The 16,363-nt window shown below is 36.6% G+C and overlaps 4 protein-coding genes across 6 annotated transcripts in view; all 4 read right to left on the bottom strand.

Moving 5' to 3' along the window:
* The window catches only part of LOC117826235, a 29,236-nt gene extending 24,436 nt beyond the window's left edge, over nt 1–4,800 (bottom strand). Inside the window, exons 1-3 of one of the 3 annotated variants that reach the window (XR_004633996.1) lie at nt 4,695–4,800; nt 2,779–2,830; nt 1,409–2,696 (exon numbers count right to left, since the gene is read on the bottom strand). Coding sequence is in view for 1 of the 3 variants with exons in the window: in XM_034702166.1 (XP_034558057.1) it covers nt 4,695–4,703 (9 nt within the window). In the remaining 2 variants the exon portion in view is untranslated. Of the gene's footprint in view, nt 1–1,408; nt 2,697–2,778; nt 2,831–4,694 lie in introns of those variants that run through there. The other 2 variants (XR_004633997.1, XM_034702166.1) reach the window with 2 other exon arrangements.
* A 531-nt stretch (nt 4,801–5,331) lies between these two features.
* LOC117826998 (chemokine XC receptor 1-like) lies at nt 5,332–6,821 on the bottom strand. The gene is made up of 2 exons (XM_034703442.1): nt 6,804–6,821; nt 5,332–6,635 (listed from the first exon to the last, which is right to left on the bottom strand). Exon 2 carries the CDS (start codon nt 6,622–6,624, stop codon nt 5,596–5,598), a length of 1,029 nt encoding a protein of 342 aa, XP_034559333.1. The 5' UTR covers nt 6,625–6,635; nt 6,804–6,821; the 3' UTR covers nt 5,332–5,595.
* A 2,995-nt stretch (nt 6,822–9,816) lies between these two features.
* Nucleotides 9,817–11,390, bottom strand: LOC117826893 (chemokine XC receptor 1-like). Its single transcript, XM_034703307.1, has 2 exons — nt 11,289–11,390; nt 9,817–11,121 (listed from the first exon to the last, which is right to left on the bottom strand). The coding sequence occupies exons 1-2, from the start codon at nt 11,305–11,307 to the stop codon at nt 10,082–10,084; spliced, it is 1,059 nt and encodes a 352-aa protein (XP_034559198.1). The 5' UTR covers nt 11,308–11,390; the 3' UTR covers nt 9,817–10,081.
* A 109-nt stretch (nt 11,391–11,499) lies between these two features.
* On the bottom strand, nt 11,500–14,686 carry LOC117826963 (C-C chemokine receptor type 2-like). The gene is made up of 2 exons (XM_034703403.1): nt 14,623–14,686; nt 11,500–14,171 (listed from the first exon to the last, which is right to left on the bottom strand). The coding sequence occupies exon 2, from the start codon at nt 14,159–14,161 to the stop codon at nt 13,448–13,450; it is 714 nt and encodes a 237-aa protein (XP_034559294.1). The 5' UTR covers nt 14,162–14,171; nt 14,623–14,686; the 3' UTR covers nt 11,500–13,447.
* Nucleotides 14,687–16,363: the final 1,677 nt, after the last annotated feature.

Genomic DNA, 16,363 nt, shown 5'->3' on the forward strand with positions numbered 1-16,363 from the left:
ATATATTTATATATGTATATTTATTGTGGCATATAACTCATGTACAGGTCAATTAGTCTTTTTTATGTGATAAAAATAACAATTGACATGATAAAACACTACGTAATGTTTAATATTAAGCTGCGTTCCCAGTTAAAATCATATATTAAAAAAAAATTGCAATATTTGCACATTTGTAAGTTTGATCTCTATATTTGTCACTACTTTTTTGTTGTTTTTTTGTTATTCACTGGCCAGGATTGTAACTTCTAATGGGAAGGTAAAACTATAAAATAAAGCTAAATCTTGTGATAATAAGTATTTCATATCTTTTTTGAGGTCTTAGGTGTGATATCTGGCCACATGAATTTGTGTCACAGTCCCATGTTGTGTTTCCATTGCTGTGTTATGCAATGTTGGTATATGTCCAAAGTCATATCTCAAGGGACTTGTCCACAATCCTACTCCATGTATCACCCAGTCATGAATAATCCCACAACATAACCTAAAAATTAAATAATAATTAAATGAGAATAAACTGTAGAAGTTACAAAGTGAGAGATGCTGCTTAAAAAGTGAAGATGCAAAACAAGCCAGATGGGAAAAACTTTAGCAAGAAACATCAGGACACACTGTTTGATACATCAAATGGCCAGTTTTACAAGAGACAGCTAAGCCTTTGCAGTAGGCTTAGAGTGAATATCCAGATGTTTGATTTGTTAATTAAGTCTCCATGGTAGTTAATCACGGTGTTTCTCTGTCTGATAACAGCAGGTAAGCACGGGAGGATGACCCTAAAATGTAGAGGTATGTGGGTGTAGGATGTGTAGAAACAGGCAGCGATTGTTTTTTTGTGGTAATCACTTGTGTTGGAAAAGTAAACCAGCCAACGCATCAGGAAAATGAAAATGTATTAATAGCGGTACATCTCTTCAGCATATTTCTGTAAAAACTAATAATCATTTTGTCAGTTTATAAGAGTGATGTGCATAGAAAATCAAATTGTATTCATTAATATGTCTCAGTAATAGTGAAATAAGGAGCATTATCCAAGCCCCCTCTAGTGGACAGATGGAGCACTGTAGCTGCAAAACAAAGGCTGAAATACAGCCTGAGAGGTTGGTTGTTTTCGATCTGTCATCTGTCAAATAGACATTTCTTATGTGTGAACTTGTCACAGTTCTTGATTTACGTCTGTGTAGACCATTTATGGTTGTGTTTGCATTACTGTGTGAGGTAACAGTGAAACACTGAATCTAATCCTTTTCTAAAACATTTGATCCCCATGACAAATTCAATCAGGATGAGGTGCATTAGGGAAATGTCATACATGCCTGTGTATGTCATACAAGGATTAAGTCATCTATATTTGTTGACTAAAACAGTTGTTTGTAATGATAAGGCTGACACACTTAATCGATTTGCTTGCATTTCCCTGACAGTCCAGATTAACAGGCAATAAGACTTTATTAGCAATGTGCGCACAGTACACACACACACATTTACACATTCGCAAGGCATCAATTAAATGCACATATGGTTGGAGTAATTATCGTTATACATAACCAAAATTAAAGGGGAGATATCAATGTGAGAAAGGAGGGTGAGATGCCTGGGAGAAAAGTAGAGCAGGGAGTGAATGTTAGGGCCATGGAGGGCTAGTAGCAGAGACTATAAGAAAACAGCAACAGCTGTGTAGCTCGTGGCTAAAAACAGGAGTGAACAACAACAACATCATTTGCGAAGAAAATGATCTGGGGGAAGATTACACTGACTTAAAGATAAGAAATGAGATGCCTTGTATTGTCTTGTGTTTGAGCTCAAGGGTTTTTCTATTCTTCTTCATCTGGTTTGGTCTTCTCTCTGTGATCTTCAATGTTATTACCGGTTATAATGCATCCTTTGTATGGCCGTTCATGCCGTCAGAAACAAAACCTGTAGTTAGGTCCTTTTCTCTCCGAAGTAAGCTTGAGATGGTATCAAACAGAGGTTTGACCTCTTGAAATCACGATGAGCCTAAAAGTGTTGTGGATGTTAAAAAATGGTGGTATCTTAAATAATGTTCGCAGCACTGTTACAGATACACCCTAAACTATGCCATACAGATCCATTGGAGGTTTGACACTCCTTTATTCACAACTCAGTCTTGATGTTGGTCCTGTTATCATCAGCTGACACTCTGAAACTAGGTTAGACTGGTTCAAAATATCTTTAGATTCCCTTTGCAGAGTTTGGTGAGTCTAAAAGCTATTTTTAAACTCTTAGAAACTTGGAATTTGAGGAATTGTGTCATATTCTGGGATTTATTTTCCTGCGACTGCTTTGCATAGGTGCCGCTGAGGTCACTGTCGTTTGTGTGACTTACTACAGACTGAACACAGATTAGTTAATTGTTGACTTGTACACACAACTTTAGCTACAGCATCTATTTTTTGCCACTATTACACACACACAGAGCCAAAATACGACACAAAACTCTCTCTCAGTGCCTGCCAGAGAATGTGTGAGCACACCCGTGACTGCTCTGCCCTTGACTTGTATCCATTCATCCAAGCGTGCTGGATGGTTTAGTTAATTAAGCTTAATCTACCCCCAGAGAGGAATACGAGTGCTGTTACAGTGGCCCACTGAGCTGTCCCTATACACTCTTCTCTGGACCCCCCGTGGAGCCATCAAGGCCGCGCTGCTCAACCACGTTCAAGTACACTGACAGGGCTCTGGAGAAACAAATTACATATAATAGAGGTAAAGATGTGGACCACAGAGGAGAAAAAAAGGTTGTTGTAATATTTTACTCACTGAGAAATTAAGAGGAAATTGCATAACTGTTGGAATTTCCAGCTCACTTTATCTGAAAGAAAAGCAAAGCGAAGGCACATGGTCAGGTTTGGCGCACTAGACTGGCAATGATTTTAATCACAAACATGCAGTCTGTTGTGTTATATTTTATTGATCCTGATGCTGGGCGCTAAACTGTTTATTCTATGTCATATAGAGAGGGTCACTCCAGAGGGAGATTCTGCTCTGATAAATTGGCTGGGCTGAAATGAAAAAGAAGAGGAGGAAATATACGCTTCATTTGCAGTTACAGTGGATTCACAGGGAATTTTTCATGGTTAGTTGGTTCTTGCACAATGTGTGCCGTTTCTACTGAACAGGGTATGTTATTTGCAAGCAAATCATGGGAATACATACCAGTCAAATTACAAGGCCTTATCCTTAAGCTTGGCTTACAGAACTAAAAATGTAGAATGTTGTGTAGTTTGGTTAATAAATAAATAAGAGGCAACTTGTGTGTAATTCCTCATAATTATTTTTTACCATAAGTTTGTTTTTGCCTTAGATTTTATTTCACCTTATCATGAAACATAAGGTAATAAAGGGTAAGAATGATAGTTTTGTTTCAACTTTGTTAATGTATCATATTTTCAAGAAACTGCATTACATATAAAGTGTGCAATTTAGAGTCTTATGACTGTCTTATTTCAACTTGTAGAAAATCAGCAGTGGTTACATAAACATCAAAGCAAATAAAAAATAGTAATAACTCAAATTAACAACTAACATTTTTTTTGCTATATGTAAAATTTCTTAAATGACCTAAAGGAATTACCACCGGCTCGACTTCCTGACATTTTTGTTGCCATCTTGTGGGTTGATATGTTCAGTGCACTAAAATCAGCAAAAAATGTGAACTCAAGTGTTCGTTTATTCAAGAGGGGAACAGAAATTGAGGATGTAGGGGCAATTTCGGAAGATATTGAGCTGTGCTCATGCTTTTCTTGTCACCATAAAGTTGTGTGTGAAAATAATCCATGTGGTCACTTTGTCACCACATGTTTTTTTGCCTTGTTTTTTCGGAGACAGAGTAGCAATTGGTTTCGTTTTTAAAAGCTTCCATAATGCCTTTTTTCATGTTGTATTTCTGTGCTCTTTTAATGCCTTTGTATTCAAAAAGGCTAAAACAGGGAATAGAGCTGGGGAGAAAAGTGAAGAGTGACATGCAGGTCAGATTCAAACCGCTTGCTTGAGCACTGTAGCTTCTGTATATGGGGCGCAACCACTATAGGCCAACTAGCACCCTAATGCTCCCATTTAAGCCTCTTTTTTTTTAATTATACAAACACCATCCCTTCATTTTCCTACACCGTTAAATTGTAGTAACCATCATACATATAGTTTGGCCATTTACTTTGCTGTCTTTCACTATGTGCATTTTGTGTGTCTCTAATCAAAGCCTGTTCAAAAATGTAATACACTGCTAAGTATCCTCCCCATAAACCATGTTACAGCATAGCATACCATATGTCAACATGAACAATCCAAGGCAGAGACACCTGTTGATTATTTCATATATTTAACACATATTCTTTCAACCTTACCTAAAACCACTAATACAGGCATGCCAGGCAAACTAGCTGGTAGAAGTTGGATGCTAACTTATCAAACTGTTTATTTAAGGTAAAAGTTTTGCAAAAACATGAGCTTTAAATCGGTCTTAAAGACAAATGGCCTGGCTATGCTAGCAATGGCAACATGCCAGCATTAGCACAGGTAATACATACTTTGAAACCCAAAGGTTAGGCTAAGTTGTGGCCTAAAAATCACTGGGACCCCATTCACCATATGATACAACACACTCAGAGTAATAACATAGACAAAAAACCTTCTGCATGTGAAACAACATCTAAATATCAATATAAAAGAGTTCATACCTTGTGCATCTTCAAGCTAGGTGTTATAGTTTGTAGTAGTAGCAAAAAGTTATCTTTCCACAGCACAGGACTGATGCCATTCTCACAGCAGTTCTGCTATTTCCGGTTTCACGGCCAGGTAAGCGGAAATGGGCCTTCAAAATAAAAGGCTATAAAGGATTGCAAACTAAGAAAAGATCTATGCGCCTCGTATCGTTTGATTTATTGCTATAAAAAGGGTTTGGCTATTTTAAAGAGACATTTAGAAGCTTATGATTTATGGAAAAGGTTTAAGTTTTAGAAGTGAAAAAGGGATCATAAGTTGATGAGTAGGGAGTCAACTTACGTCATTGAATGAAAGTATGTTATCTGCAGGTTTCAATATTTGAAAGTATTATGCATTTGTATTTTTCAGTTTCATGTATCCATATTCTCAGGGTTTAACTCAATATTCTGTAATTTCAGAAAAAGAAATCCCCAACTTTTTACATATCCATTATCACAAATAAATTCCCAAACCGAATAAACAGTCATTTCTTCACTCTGTCTGGGACTTTTCCCTGAGACAGTACCTACAAAGCATTGTTTCAAATGTAGGGCAGGCCTATTCCTGCATGTCAACACATTTAATTGAATAAAGAAGTGAAAATAACTCAACTAGATTACACTGCATTTTTATTTAATATGTCATAGAAACAGCAACCGCAAATAATTTTCAAAAATGATGAGGAAATTCAGAGGGGAAAGCTTGGCCTCATGCCATCATACAAACGATATGCTTTTGATGTTTCATGCACAAATCAAATAACTCATACATATAAAAATGATCCATATGCTATACAATCAGTTAAAAAAATCAATTGTACATTGAACAAAGTTGAAATTATAGCTTTGTGATTGATTTCAATGTAAAAGTGAATTCCTATTTGGAGGGTTCATCCACCATGACAGCAGAGCTTTTTGTTGTGAAAGCCACATTATGAGAAACATTAGAACTTAGGCCATTACCTCTCTCCCTGTGGTTCCTTGTGTCTTTGTTGCATTTTAAAAGTTGCAAGAGATGTCTTTGCAACTTTTGTGAGAGCATATACAGCAGAGGGTTCAAACAACAGTGAGAATAAGCAAGGATACGACTAATATAATAGGCCATGTTGAAACAATCACTCGCATAACAGCCCTTGGGTTCATAAAAAGCACTCATGAAAATCAAAATATGGTAAGGTCCCCAGCAGATAAAGAAGGCTGTCACAATACAGAACACCACCACTACAGTCTTGTACCTTTTTCTATTTGAAGCCTGCAAGACCGTCCTCAGAATGGCAGAATAGCAGAAAACTACAATGGTAAATGGGAGGATGAAGAGTAGTGACACTTGGAGATAATATCCCAGGTTGTGAGAAATTTTATCGGATGCATCTTCACAGAAGAAATCACTGTTCCAGTGGCTGGACACAACCTCTACTTTAATAGCATCACTCACAGCTGCTGCAATGCTGATGATCCAGACAGCTGCACAGGAAACCATTGCACACCTCAGCCTGTTTGCAGGGTTACGTGGTGAGTTGTGCAGCACCACCATTATGAAACGATCCACAGTCATGGCAGTCAGCAGAATGATGCTACTGTACAATCCAATGTAGTACAGTGCTGTTTTAAATTTGCAGGCAAAGTCTCCAAAGATCCAGTGGTGCAGGTGATTGACGGCCCAGAATGGGAGCATTCCAGTGAAGATTAAATCAGAGCAGGCCAGGTTCAGGATGAAGACATTTGTGACATTTTTCAGGTTCTCGTAGATGAAAAGAACACATAAAAGGAGTGTATTGCCAATGAGGCTAAAGATGAAGATCACAATGAAGAAAGCACCACTGAGGGTGTTAAAGTTGAACGTCTCCGGACACAAATATTCCATTGGAGCATCATCGTAATAATCTTCGTAGCTGTAGTTGAACATGGTAAGGTTTTCTAGAAAACATGAGCACAAAAATAGAATTGGCAAAATGTGATATAGACAAAGATTGAATTTTTTTTTTTGTAAAAAGTAATCACTTGTTAGATATTTAAATTCAAAGAATGATTCAACATAATATGTAATTCATCTTAAAATAGGGAGTAAACTTCTCAGAAACTTACCGATGTCACCAGCTTCCATGTCCCCTCCTGAATTGCGATGTGGAAGAAAAGTTGTCGATTAAGAGTGCAAATTACAGCTTCCTCTTCTTGTTTCACTATAAGTCAGAGATGCTGAATCAGTATTCTAGTATACGTGGCTGTATTTTAAGTCAAGCCACATTTTTTTCTAATATATAGCTTTAATAACATCATCTTCAAACCACAGTGATGGTTATTCCTTTTTCAATATAGAGACAGCCCAGACCTTTAACTGATAGATGTTTCTTTTATTGTAAAGATAAACCAAAACAGCAATGCATTTTAAATTTCAAGTGATACAATGCTACATTTTAAAAAGGACATGCAAGAAAAAAACATTTTCTGAGTGAAAATATTGTAGTGTCCAATGAGGCAAGCATGTTGGACAGTCTCCTTTAGAATTATGTGACAATAACTTTAGTTAAATGTTTCTGTAAACCCCTACAAAGTTATGTACAGTGGATATCAAAAGTCTACACACCCCTGTTAAAATGCCAGGTTTTGTGGAGAGACAAAAATGAGACAAAGATAAATCATGTCAGAACTTTTTCCAGCTGTAATGTGACCAATAACGTGCACAATTCAATAGAAAAACAAATCAAATATTTGAGGGGGAAGAATAAGAAAATAAAAAAATAAAATAATGTGGTTACATAAGTGTACACACCCTTTAACTAATAATTGTTTTAAGCACCTTTGATTTTATTACAGCACTCCTTTTTTGTAGGAGTCTATTAGCATGGCACATCTTGATTTGGCAATATTTGCCCATTCTTCTTTATAAAAAAGCTCCAAATCCAACTGATAGTGAGGGCATCTCTTGTACACAGCCCTCTTCAGACCACCCCAGAGATATTAATTTGGATTCAGGTCTTGGCTCTGGCTGGGCTATTCCAAAACTTTAATCTTTTATGAAGCCATGCTTTTGTTGATTTGGATGTTTGCTTTGGTTTGTTGTCGTGTTGAAAGGTGAAATTCCTCTTCATCTTCAGCTTTCTAATGGAGGCCTGGAGGTTTTGTGTTAAACGGACTGGTTTTTGTAACTGTTCATACTTCTCTCCACCTTGACTAAGGCCCTGGTTCCAGATAAAGAAAAACAGGCCCAAAGCATGATGTTGCCCCCACCATGCTTCTCTGTGGGTCTGGTGTTCTTTATGTGATGTGCAGTGTTGTTGTTACCCCCAACATACCATTTGAAATTATGGCCAAAAAATTCAACCTTGGTTTCATCAGACCATAAAACATTTCCCACATGCTTTTGGGAGACTTCATGTATGTTTTTGAAAAATTTTGCCTGGCTTGGATGTTTTTTTTCATAAGAAGAGGATTCCGTCCTTTCACCCTACCCATAGACGAAACATGTGAAGAATAGGAGAGATGTTGTCACATGTAGTACACAGCCAGTACTGGTCAGAAATCCCTGCAGCTCCTTTAATGTTGGTGTATGCCTCTTGGTAGCCTCCCTGAACATATTTCTTCTCGTCTTTTCATCAGTTTGGAGGGATGTCCAGTTCTTGTTAATGTCACTGTTGTGCCATATTTTCTCCACTTGATGTTGACGGTCTTCACTGTGGTCCATGGTATGCGTTGGAAAACATTTTGTACCCTTCTCCTGACTGATACCTTTCAACAATGAGATCCCTCTGATACTTTGGAAGCTCTGTGGACCATGGCTTTTGCTGTAAGATGCAACTTTGGAAATGTGATGAAAATCCTCCTAGAACAGCTGATCTTTATTGGGATTAATCAAAGTCACTTTAAATTATGACAGGTGTATATTGACTACTATTTGTCATGAGTTTAAATGTGATTGGTTTGTTCGGAACACAGCCACATCCCCAGTTATTAGAGGGTGTGTACACTTATGTAACCACATTTTTTTTTTTTTTCCCCCTTAAAGATTTGATTTTTTTCAATTGAATTGTTCGTGTTATAGGTCACATTACAGGTGGAAAAAGTTCTGACATGATTTATCTGGGTCAAATTTTTTTTACATCACAAAACCTGGCATTTTAACAGGGGTGTGAAGACGTTGCTATCCACTGTGTTGTGTTACATTATATGTTCTGTTAATGTTGTGTCAAGAATGCAGTTACTAAATGCTGTTATTTAGTTATGGAAGGTTGAATCTGGAGTGAGATAGTGAGATTATTATTATCATTATTATTATTATTATTATTATTATTATTATTATTATTATTATTATTATTATTATATTATTATTATTATTCTTGGCTTGGGAACTGGAGGGTTGCAGATTCAAGTCCCAGTATCGACAAAAGATCCTTTTACATGTGAAACACTATTTAAAGATCAATATAACAGAACTAGTTGATAATGTTTGCAGTAAAACCATAAAGTAACTGTTCCAAAGCACAGAGCTGATGCCATTCTACCGGCAGTTCTGTTATTTTCGGTTTCACGGCCAGCTAAGCAGAAAATGGGCCTTCAAAATAAAAGGCCAAAAAGGATTGCAAACTAAGAAAATAAATATATGCCTGGTATCATTGTATTTATTGTAAAAAAAAAAAAAGAGTTTGGCTACTTTAAAGGTAATTTACAGGCTTATAACTAATGTTAAAGGTTTAAGTTTTTGACGTTACAGAGGGATCATGCAACTAAAATGGTGATAAGGGAGTCAACTTACCTCATTTAATCTTCAGGTTAAGTATGATTTCTTCAGGCTTCAATATTTGCAAGTATCATGCATTTGTATTTTTCTGATTCATGTCTCAATTCATATTCTCAGGGTTTAAATCAATATTCTGTAATTTCATAAAAAAAATCCCCAACTTTTCCATTACATTTTCACAAATAAATTCCCAAACTGAATAAACAGTGTCACTCCAGATAATGTTTGTGTCTTTACGTAATTTCTTCACTCTGTCTGGGACTTTTCCCTGAGACAGTACCTACAAAGCATTGTTTCAAATGTAGGGCAGGCCTATTCCTGCATGTCAACACATTTAATTGAATAAAGAAGTGAAAATAACTCAACCAGATTACACTGCATTTTTATTAAATATGTCATAGAAACAGCAACCGCTAATTATTTTCAAAAATGATGAGGAAATTCAGAGGGGAAAGCTTTGCCTCATGTCATCATAAAAAAGGATATGCTTTTGATGTATCATGCACAAATCAAAGAACTAATGCATGAAAATGATCCATATGCTATATATCAGTTAAAAAAATCAATTGTACATTGAACAAAGTTGAAATTATAGCTTTGTGATTGATTTCAATGTAAAAGTGAATTCCTATTTGGAGGGTTCATCCAACATGACAGCAGAGCTTTTTGTTGTGAAAGCCACATTATGAGAAACATTAGAACTTAGGCCATTACCTCTCTCCCTGTGGTTCCTTGTGTCTTTGTTGCATTTTAAAAGTTGCAAGAGATGTCTTCGCAACTTTTGTGAGAGCATATACAGCAGAGGGTTCAAACAACAGTGAGAATAAGCAAGGATACGGCTAATATAATAGGCCATGTTGAAACGATCAATTGCATAACAGCCTTTGGGTTCATAAAAAGCATCCGTGAAAATGAAAATATGGTAAGGTCCCCAGCAGATAAAGAAGGCTGTCACAATACAGAACACCACCACTACAGTCCTGTACCTTTTTCTATTTGAAGCCTGCAAGACCGTCCTCAGAATGGCAGAATAGCAGAAAACTACAATGGTAAATGGGAGGATGAAGAGTAGTGACACTTGGAGATAATATCCCAGGTTGAGAGAAATTTTATCAGATGCATCTTCACAGAATAAATCACTGTTCCAGTGGCTGGACACAACCTCTACTTTAATAGCATCACTCACAGCTGCTGCAATGCTGATGATCCAGGCAGCTACACAGGAAACCATTGCACACCTCAGCCTGTTTGCAGGGATACGTGGTGAGTTGTGCAGCACCACCGTTATGAAACGATCCACAGTCATGGCAGTCAGCAGAATGATGCTACTGTACAATCCAATGTAGTACAGTGCTGTTTTAAATTTGCAGGCAAAGTCTCCAAAGATCCAGTGGTGCAGGTGATTGACGGCCCAGAATGGGAGCATTCCAGTGAAGATTAAATCAGAGCAGGCCAGGTTCAGGATGAAGACATTTGTGACATTTTTCAGGTTCTCGTAGATGAAAAGAACACATAAAAGGAGAGTATTGCCAAAGAGGCTAAAGATGAAGATCACAATGAAGAAAGCACCACTGAGGGTGTTAAAGTTGAACGTCTCCAGACACAAATATTTCACATGACCATCATCGTAATAATCTTCGTAGCTGTAGTTGAACATGGTAAGGTTTTCTAGGAAACATGAGCACAAAAATAGAATTGGCAAAATGTGATATAGACAAAGATTTAATTTTTTTTTTGTAAAAAGTAATCACTTGTTAGATATTTAAATTCAAAGAATGATTCAACATAATATGTAATTTATCTTAAAATAGGGAGTAAACTTCTCAGAAACTTACCGATGTCACCAGCTTCCATGTCCCCTCCTGAATTGCAATGTGGAAGAAAAGTTGTCGAATAAGAGTGCAAATTACAGCTTCCTCTTCTTGTTTCACTATAAGTCAGAGATGCTGAATCAGTATTCTAGTATACGTGGCTGTATTTTAAGTCAAGCCACATCATCTTGAAACTTCAGCGATGGTATTACCTTTTCAAAATAGAGACAACCCAGACCTTTAACTTGATGTTTATTTCATAGTAAAGATAAAATCATGTCATATGAAAAAGCAACTAATAACAACAATATATTTTAAAGTACAAGTGATAAAGACTACATAGTGAAAATATAATAGATAAATGATCAAAAAGATCACTGTGGAAAACTTGACAAGCGTTCAGCTACACATGCACAATAGCATAGACAACCATTTTCTCTATTACAGACACATTTGACTGTAAACTTTCTGATAACATTTGATCAAACACAATACATTACATGTTAAAAGCCTTACCATTACACAACCTTACACATACAGTCATCACTGAGTGTATACACTGTCATAAGTGTGTGTAGGCGTGTTGGAATGCTGATGTTAGCATTAAACTTACTGACTACAGACCTATAAAGCCACCAGCAGGTTTGTTAACTAAATACAAACCATTTAAAAATCCTTTTAAAGAAAGATGTAGAGGATAATGTTCTGGGTAAATTTGACCTGGGTAATATTCAAATATCCAAAAGTGTCAGAATCCAAAAAAATCCCGATAAACTTTTTATATAATCTCATTATAAACTCCATTACTAACCATTTAAATCAATATTTAGTGCAATGATGTTCTTTAATTCTCACAGATCATGGTTCAATGCGGATAACTCACTTGTTTTTCAGGAAAATTCATGTTACATTTTTTTTAAATGTTCATAAGAAATACCTACATATAAATACAATAGTTTTACGTGACATAGTTTTTCGGGTATTTTATTTTGTACTTTAAATGTTTTTCTTTTTATGAGGTGATGTTGATAAATTCATTAGACACCTCCTCTGTCACATGCTGCCCAGATTTTTCCGCTGCATTTAGCAGATTTGGAGGACATATATTGTCTTAAATGGAAAGAGTTGCAGAAACCAATAGTATTTGAAACTTCTGACCACTTTAAGCCTCCACTTTGACTGCCCGGTCAAATTGGCCCCTGAACATCATTGCTGTAATATAAAGATGCAGGATGCAATATGTTAAATGAACCATTTTCACGTCATATGTTTATTACGCTAATTTAGCCAAGCAGAATAAATTTCATATCGAAAAAATACTTTCAACAATTTTTTAAATATTTTTAAAATTAAAAATGGGTCAATTTGACCCGCAACATAACCAGAGGGTTAAAAAGCCAGCGTATCAATACAAGCCTTTCTCCAAAGCATTGAGCATGTTGCATCTGATTCAACTATCACTCAGTTGAGATAAGTGTTAGCTAGCAAGGCAGCAATGGTTGCTAAACAAAACAAAATCATTCTGTAATGAGACAAGCGTCGGGATACCTGTAATTTTTTAAATGGCTAAAACTTGGGATCAGGGTGGAACTGGCGTCATGGGATCATGATCTACTGGTCTTGTCAACATTAACAGGCAGTGACAGTGGCATAGGACACCTTTTGGCAAAGTGTGTCAATGAAATATTTACTCATACCATCATTATCTATGATTTTGGATGGACCTCATAATGTTATGTCACAGGCTTGGATTTCCAGCTGTTTTTTTATATGCTGATGTGATTTTGAATAGTTTTTTCTTTCACTTGATAAAACCTGGAGTTCTAGTCTTACATCTGCTCTCTTATCAACTACATCGAGAACTCATCACTCATCGCTTGTAATGGATGTAATCGTGAGTCGTTGCCTATTTCGGAAGCTGCTACTGCGGTTGCTATAGCCCTTCAACATTTTCTTCAAGTGGTTTCTGAATTTTACCCCCACAAACACATAAAACACAGGGTTGAGGCAGCAATGCAAAAAGGCAAATAGTCGGCTAATGTAAAAGGCATAATCCAGCTGTTCTGATGGGACACAGCTTCCAGCGACAGTCTTCGAGTCAGCAGGTGGTTTTGGCCAGGAACGCATAGACTGTAGGAATATTACAATATTGTAAGGAGCCCAGCCCACAAAGAAAACAACCATTAGCATAAAATAAGCTTTAAGGTTTTGTTCTTTCTTCTTTGGGCAGTTGGGCGCAGCAGTCGGCAGGTGATCTGTGAATAGCAGATCACGAACACCAATGAACTAACTATGAAGAGGAAATTCTGCACGTAGATTCCCCACAAGCTCCAGTAGGACTCTGCATACTCACAGCGGTTCTCTTGTTGGACTTTGGTGAAGATGAAGGATGGGCTGGCAATCAATAAACTAACAACCCAAACAGCCAAACATAGGAGGACACTGTAGCTACCTGTGATGGACACAACGCCTGACAGAGGATACATTACAGCTGCATAACGGTGAGCAGTCATCAGGATGAGGAGAATACCGCTGCTGTAGAAGCCAACATAGAAGATGAAGTTGACTGATTTGCATGCAAAGTCCCCAAAAGTCCATCCATTCATGTCGTAGTATGCCCAGAAAGGTAAACCTGTGGTGAAGAAGAGATCTGATACAGCCAGGTTCAGGATGAAGGCGTTGGTGAGAGATTTGAGATTCTCATATCTGGCTAGAATCACAATGACCAGGATGTTGCCAAACAGACTGAAGATCACCACAATGGAGAAGATGACTGGGGTGAGGTGAGCTCCGAACTGAATGACGGCTGTTTTGTTGCACACTTCATCAGTGTAGTCATAATCATAGTCGTAGTAGGAAGTTGTAGCCATGGCAGTAAATTCTTCAGTTGTAGCCATTTTACTTCAGCTAGAAGAGATATTTTAGAAATATTTTAGACAGATGTTTCATCAAAATTTAAACAGTTAGTAACCTTGAAAACCATTAACAATATTCCCATTAATCCCATTAATAAGACTTAATTGACAACAGTTCAGAGATTGCATTTCAACTTCATTGGAAATATACATTATACCAACAAGACTACTTAAAACTAAGAGTCAAGAATTCCTGAAATTACAAAATAAAAACAAAACTATGTAACCTCAGTGTTAAGCTAGGAGGTCATCATTTCAAATGTCTATTAACTGAGTATTAAATGTTTTCTCTTCACCTGCTTTAGAGGTATAGGCGTAAATATTAAAGTCTTTATTAAAATGCTATAGCTATTTTTCTATTGTTATCACACTGAGATAAAAACCAACATTTCAGAGAAATATGCTTTATTTTTTTAACCAAAGACAAATAAACTTAACTTTACCTTCAGATTTTTCCTGTCGTGTTTCAAATAACTCTGAAGGCAATGCAGCTGTAAGTCACTCCTTTAATATCAACCATAAGGAACAGAAATCCCAGCTCATTTTCAGATCCACTCGTGACAGATATAGTAGAGGTTACGTATGCATGTGAAGAGACATGATCTCTTTCAATCATACAGATTTGTTTCTGATTTGCCATGACTCTTTGGTGGTTATATAGATATGTAATTATTACTAACATAAATAATGTCAAATATTTATGTAAATTCTTATAATTAAAAACTGGGACAAGAGAATCTTTGGTAATTGGCTGATCAATAATGACAAAAGGGAAACTGGTTTCTGTTAAACAACTAATTAGTTAATTAAATAAAATGTAAATGTTAAGAGATCAGAATAAAATGTGAAACCAACAAAGTATGAAGGCTTTCATTCATTCATTTATTTGATTGTCAATTGATTTATGTTGCAGTTTTGTTTGTTCAATATTTGAACATAAATTACCCATATCAACATATTTAACCCTCCTGTTACCCTTAAATTTACCAACATCTTTTATCCCTGGGGTCAATTTGACGCCACAAATTTAAACCTCCAGAAACTGATTGTTACCCAAGTTTAATGTTTCAGGTACTCAATGTTTCTTTTAGGTTAAAAAAAGGATGTTATAGTGACCTCAATATCATCCAAAACAACAAAAAAAAATTTGTGTAAAATGTTGAATTTTCTTACGTTATATACAGCTAAAACAGCCTGGGGTCAAATTGACACCAAGGAACACCGCTGCGTAATTCTTTTTTTGCAGGAAATTGGAACACGTCAACATTTTAATTGTATGTTTTCCCAGTTGTCACCATTACATGAGGACAAGTCACGAAATATGAAGGCAAAAGAATGATATAAATCATTAATTTAGAGATGTTAAACATTGAATGGGGTCCAATTGACCCCAAGGATAATAGGAGGGTTAACCAAATGCAAACAGGGGTTAAAATAATCTTAAAGTTGCAAAGACCTGTGACTATCATAAGTCTATGTTTCTTTCTTTCTTTGCTTTTTCATGGTTCAGTTGTATTCTCCACTCCTATTTTAATGTATTTTATCCATTGGTTAAAGGTGACATATTACGCTCTTTTTCATCAAAATATATTGGTCTAAGAGGTCCCCGAAACATGTCTTTAAAGTTTATGCTCAAAAAAACACTTTGAAATCAGATTTTGGCATGCCTGAAAAACTCTTTTTTTCAACCCTGCTCAGAACAGTCTGTTTTCTCTCTGACCACGCCCTCTCAGGAAGTGGATGTGGCCTCGGCTCTCCAGCACGTTGATCTAATGTTTACATGTTGGCTGAATATACACGGCTGCTCACAGACCCTCGTTACTTCAACCCTCTGAATTTGATCCAGAATCTGATCCTGACAGAGAGGCGCCTGCAGCAGGACCTTTCTGAAGGATTGATCACAGATTTTGTGTTTCTTGTTGTTTTATTTGTCAGTATGTCGACGTTCATCTTGGTACACAACGACGAACGTGTAGCTATGTGGCTATGCTAACTAGCGCTAGCACTTTTCCATGAAAAATAAAAATCATCCACTAGATCTTCAAATCTGCAGACGTGGGGAGTAAAACTGACCTTTGTGTTTATTAAGACAGCCTACAACTAGCATGCCTCCCTCCTAAGCTCCTTGTTAGCACACATGTGTGCAGGGAATGAAAAACACAGGAGTTGAGTTGTATTTTATAC

This window comes from Notolabrus celidotus, chromosome 15 (assembly GCF_009762535.1).
Source record: "Notolabrus celidotus isolate fNotCel1 chromosome 15, fNotCel1.pri, whole genome shotgun sequence".
NCBI classification, from domain to species: domain Eukaryota; kingdom Metazoa; phylum Chordata; class Actinopteri; order Labriformes; family Labridae; genus Notolabrus; species Notolabrus celidotus.

What these genes read in the sequence shown, in the direction of transcription:
- LOC117826998 (XM_034703442.1), bottom strand. Translation starts at nt 6,624, where the DNA reads ATGTTCAACTACAGCTACGAAGATTATTACGATGATGCTCCAATGGAA.
- LOC117826963 (XM_034703403.1), bottom strand. Translation starts at nt 14,161, where the DNA reads ATGGCTACAACTGAAGAATTTACTGCCATGGCTACAACTTCCTACTAC.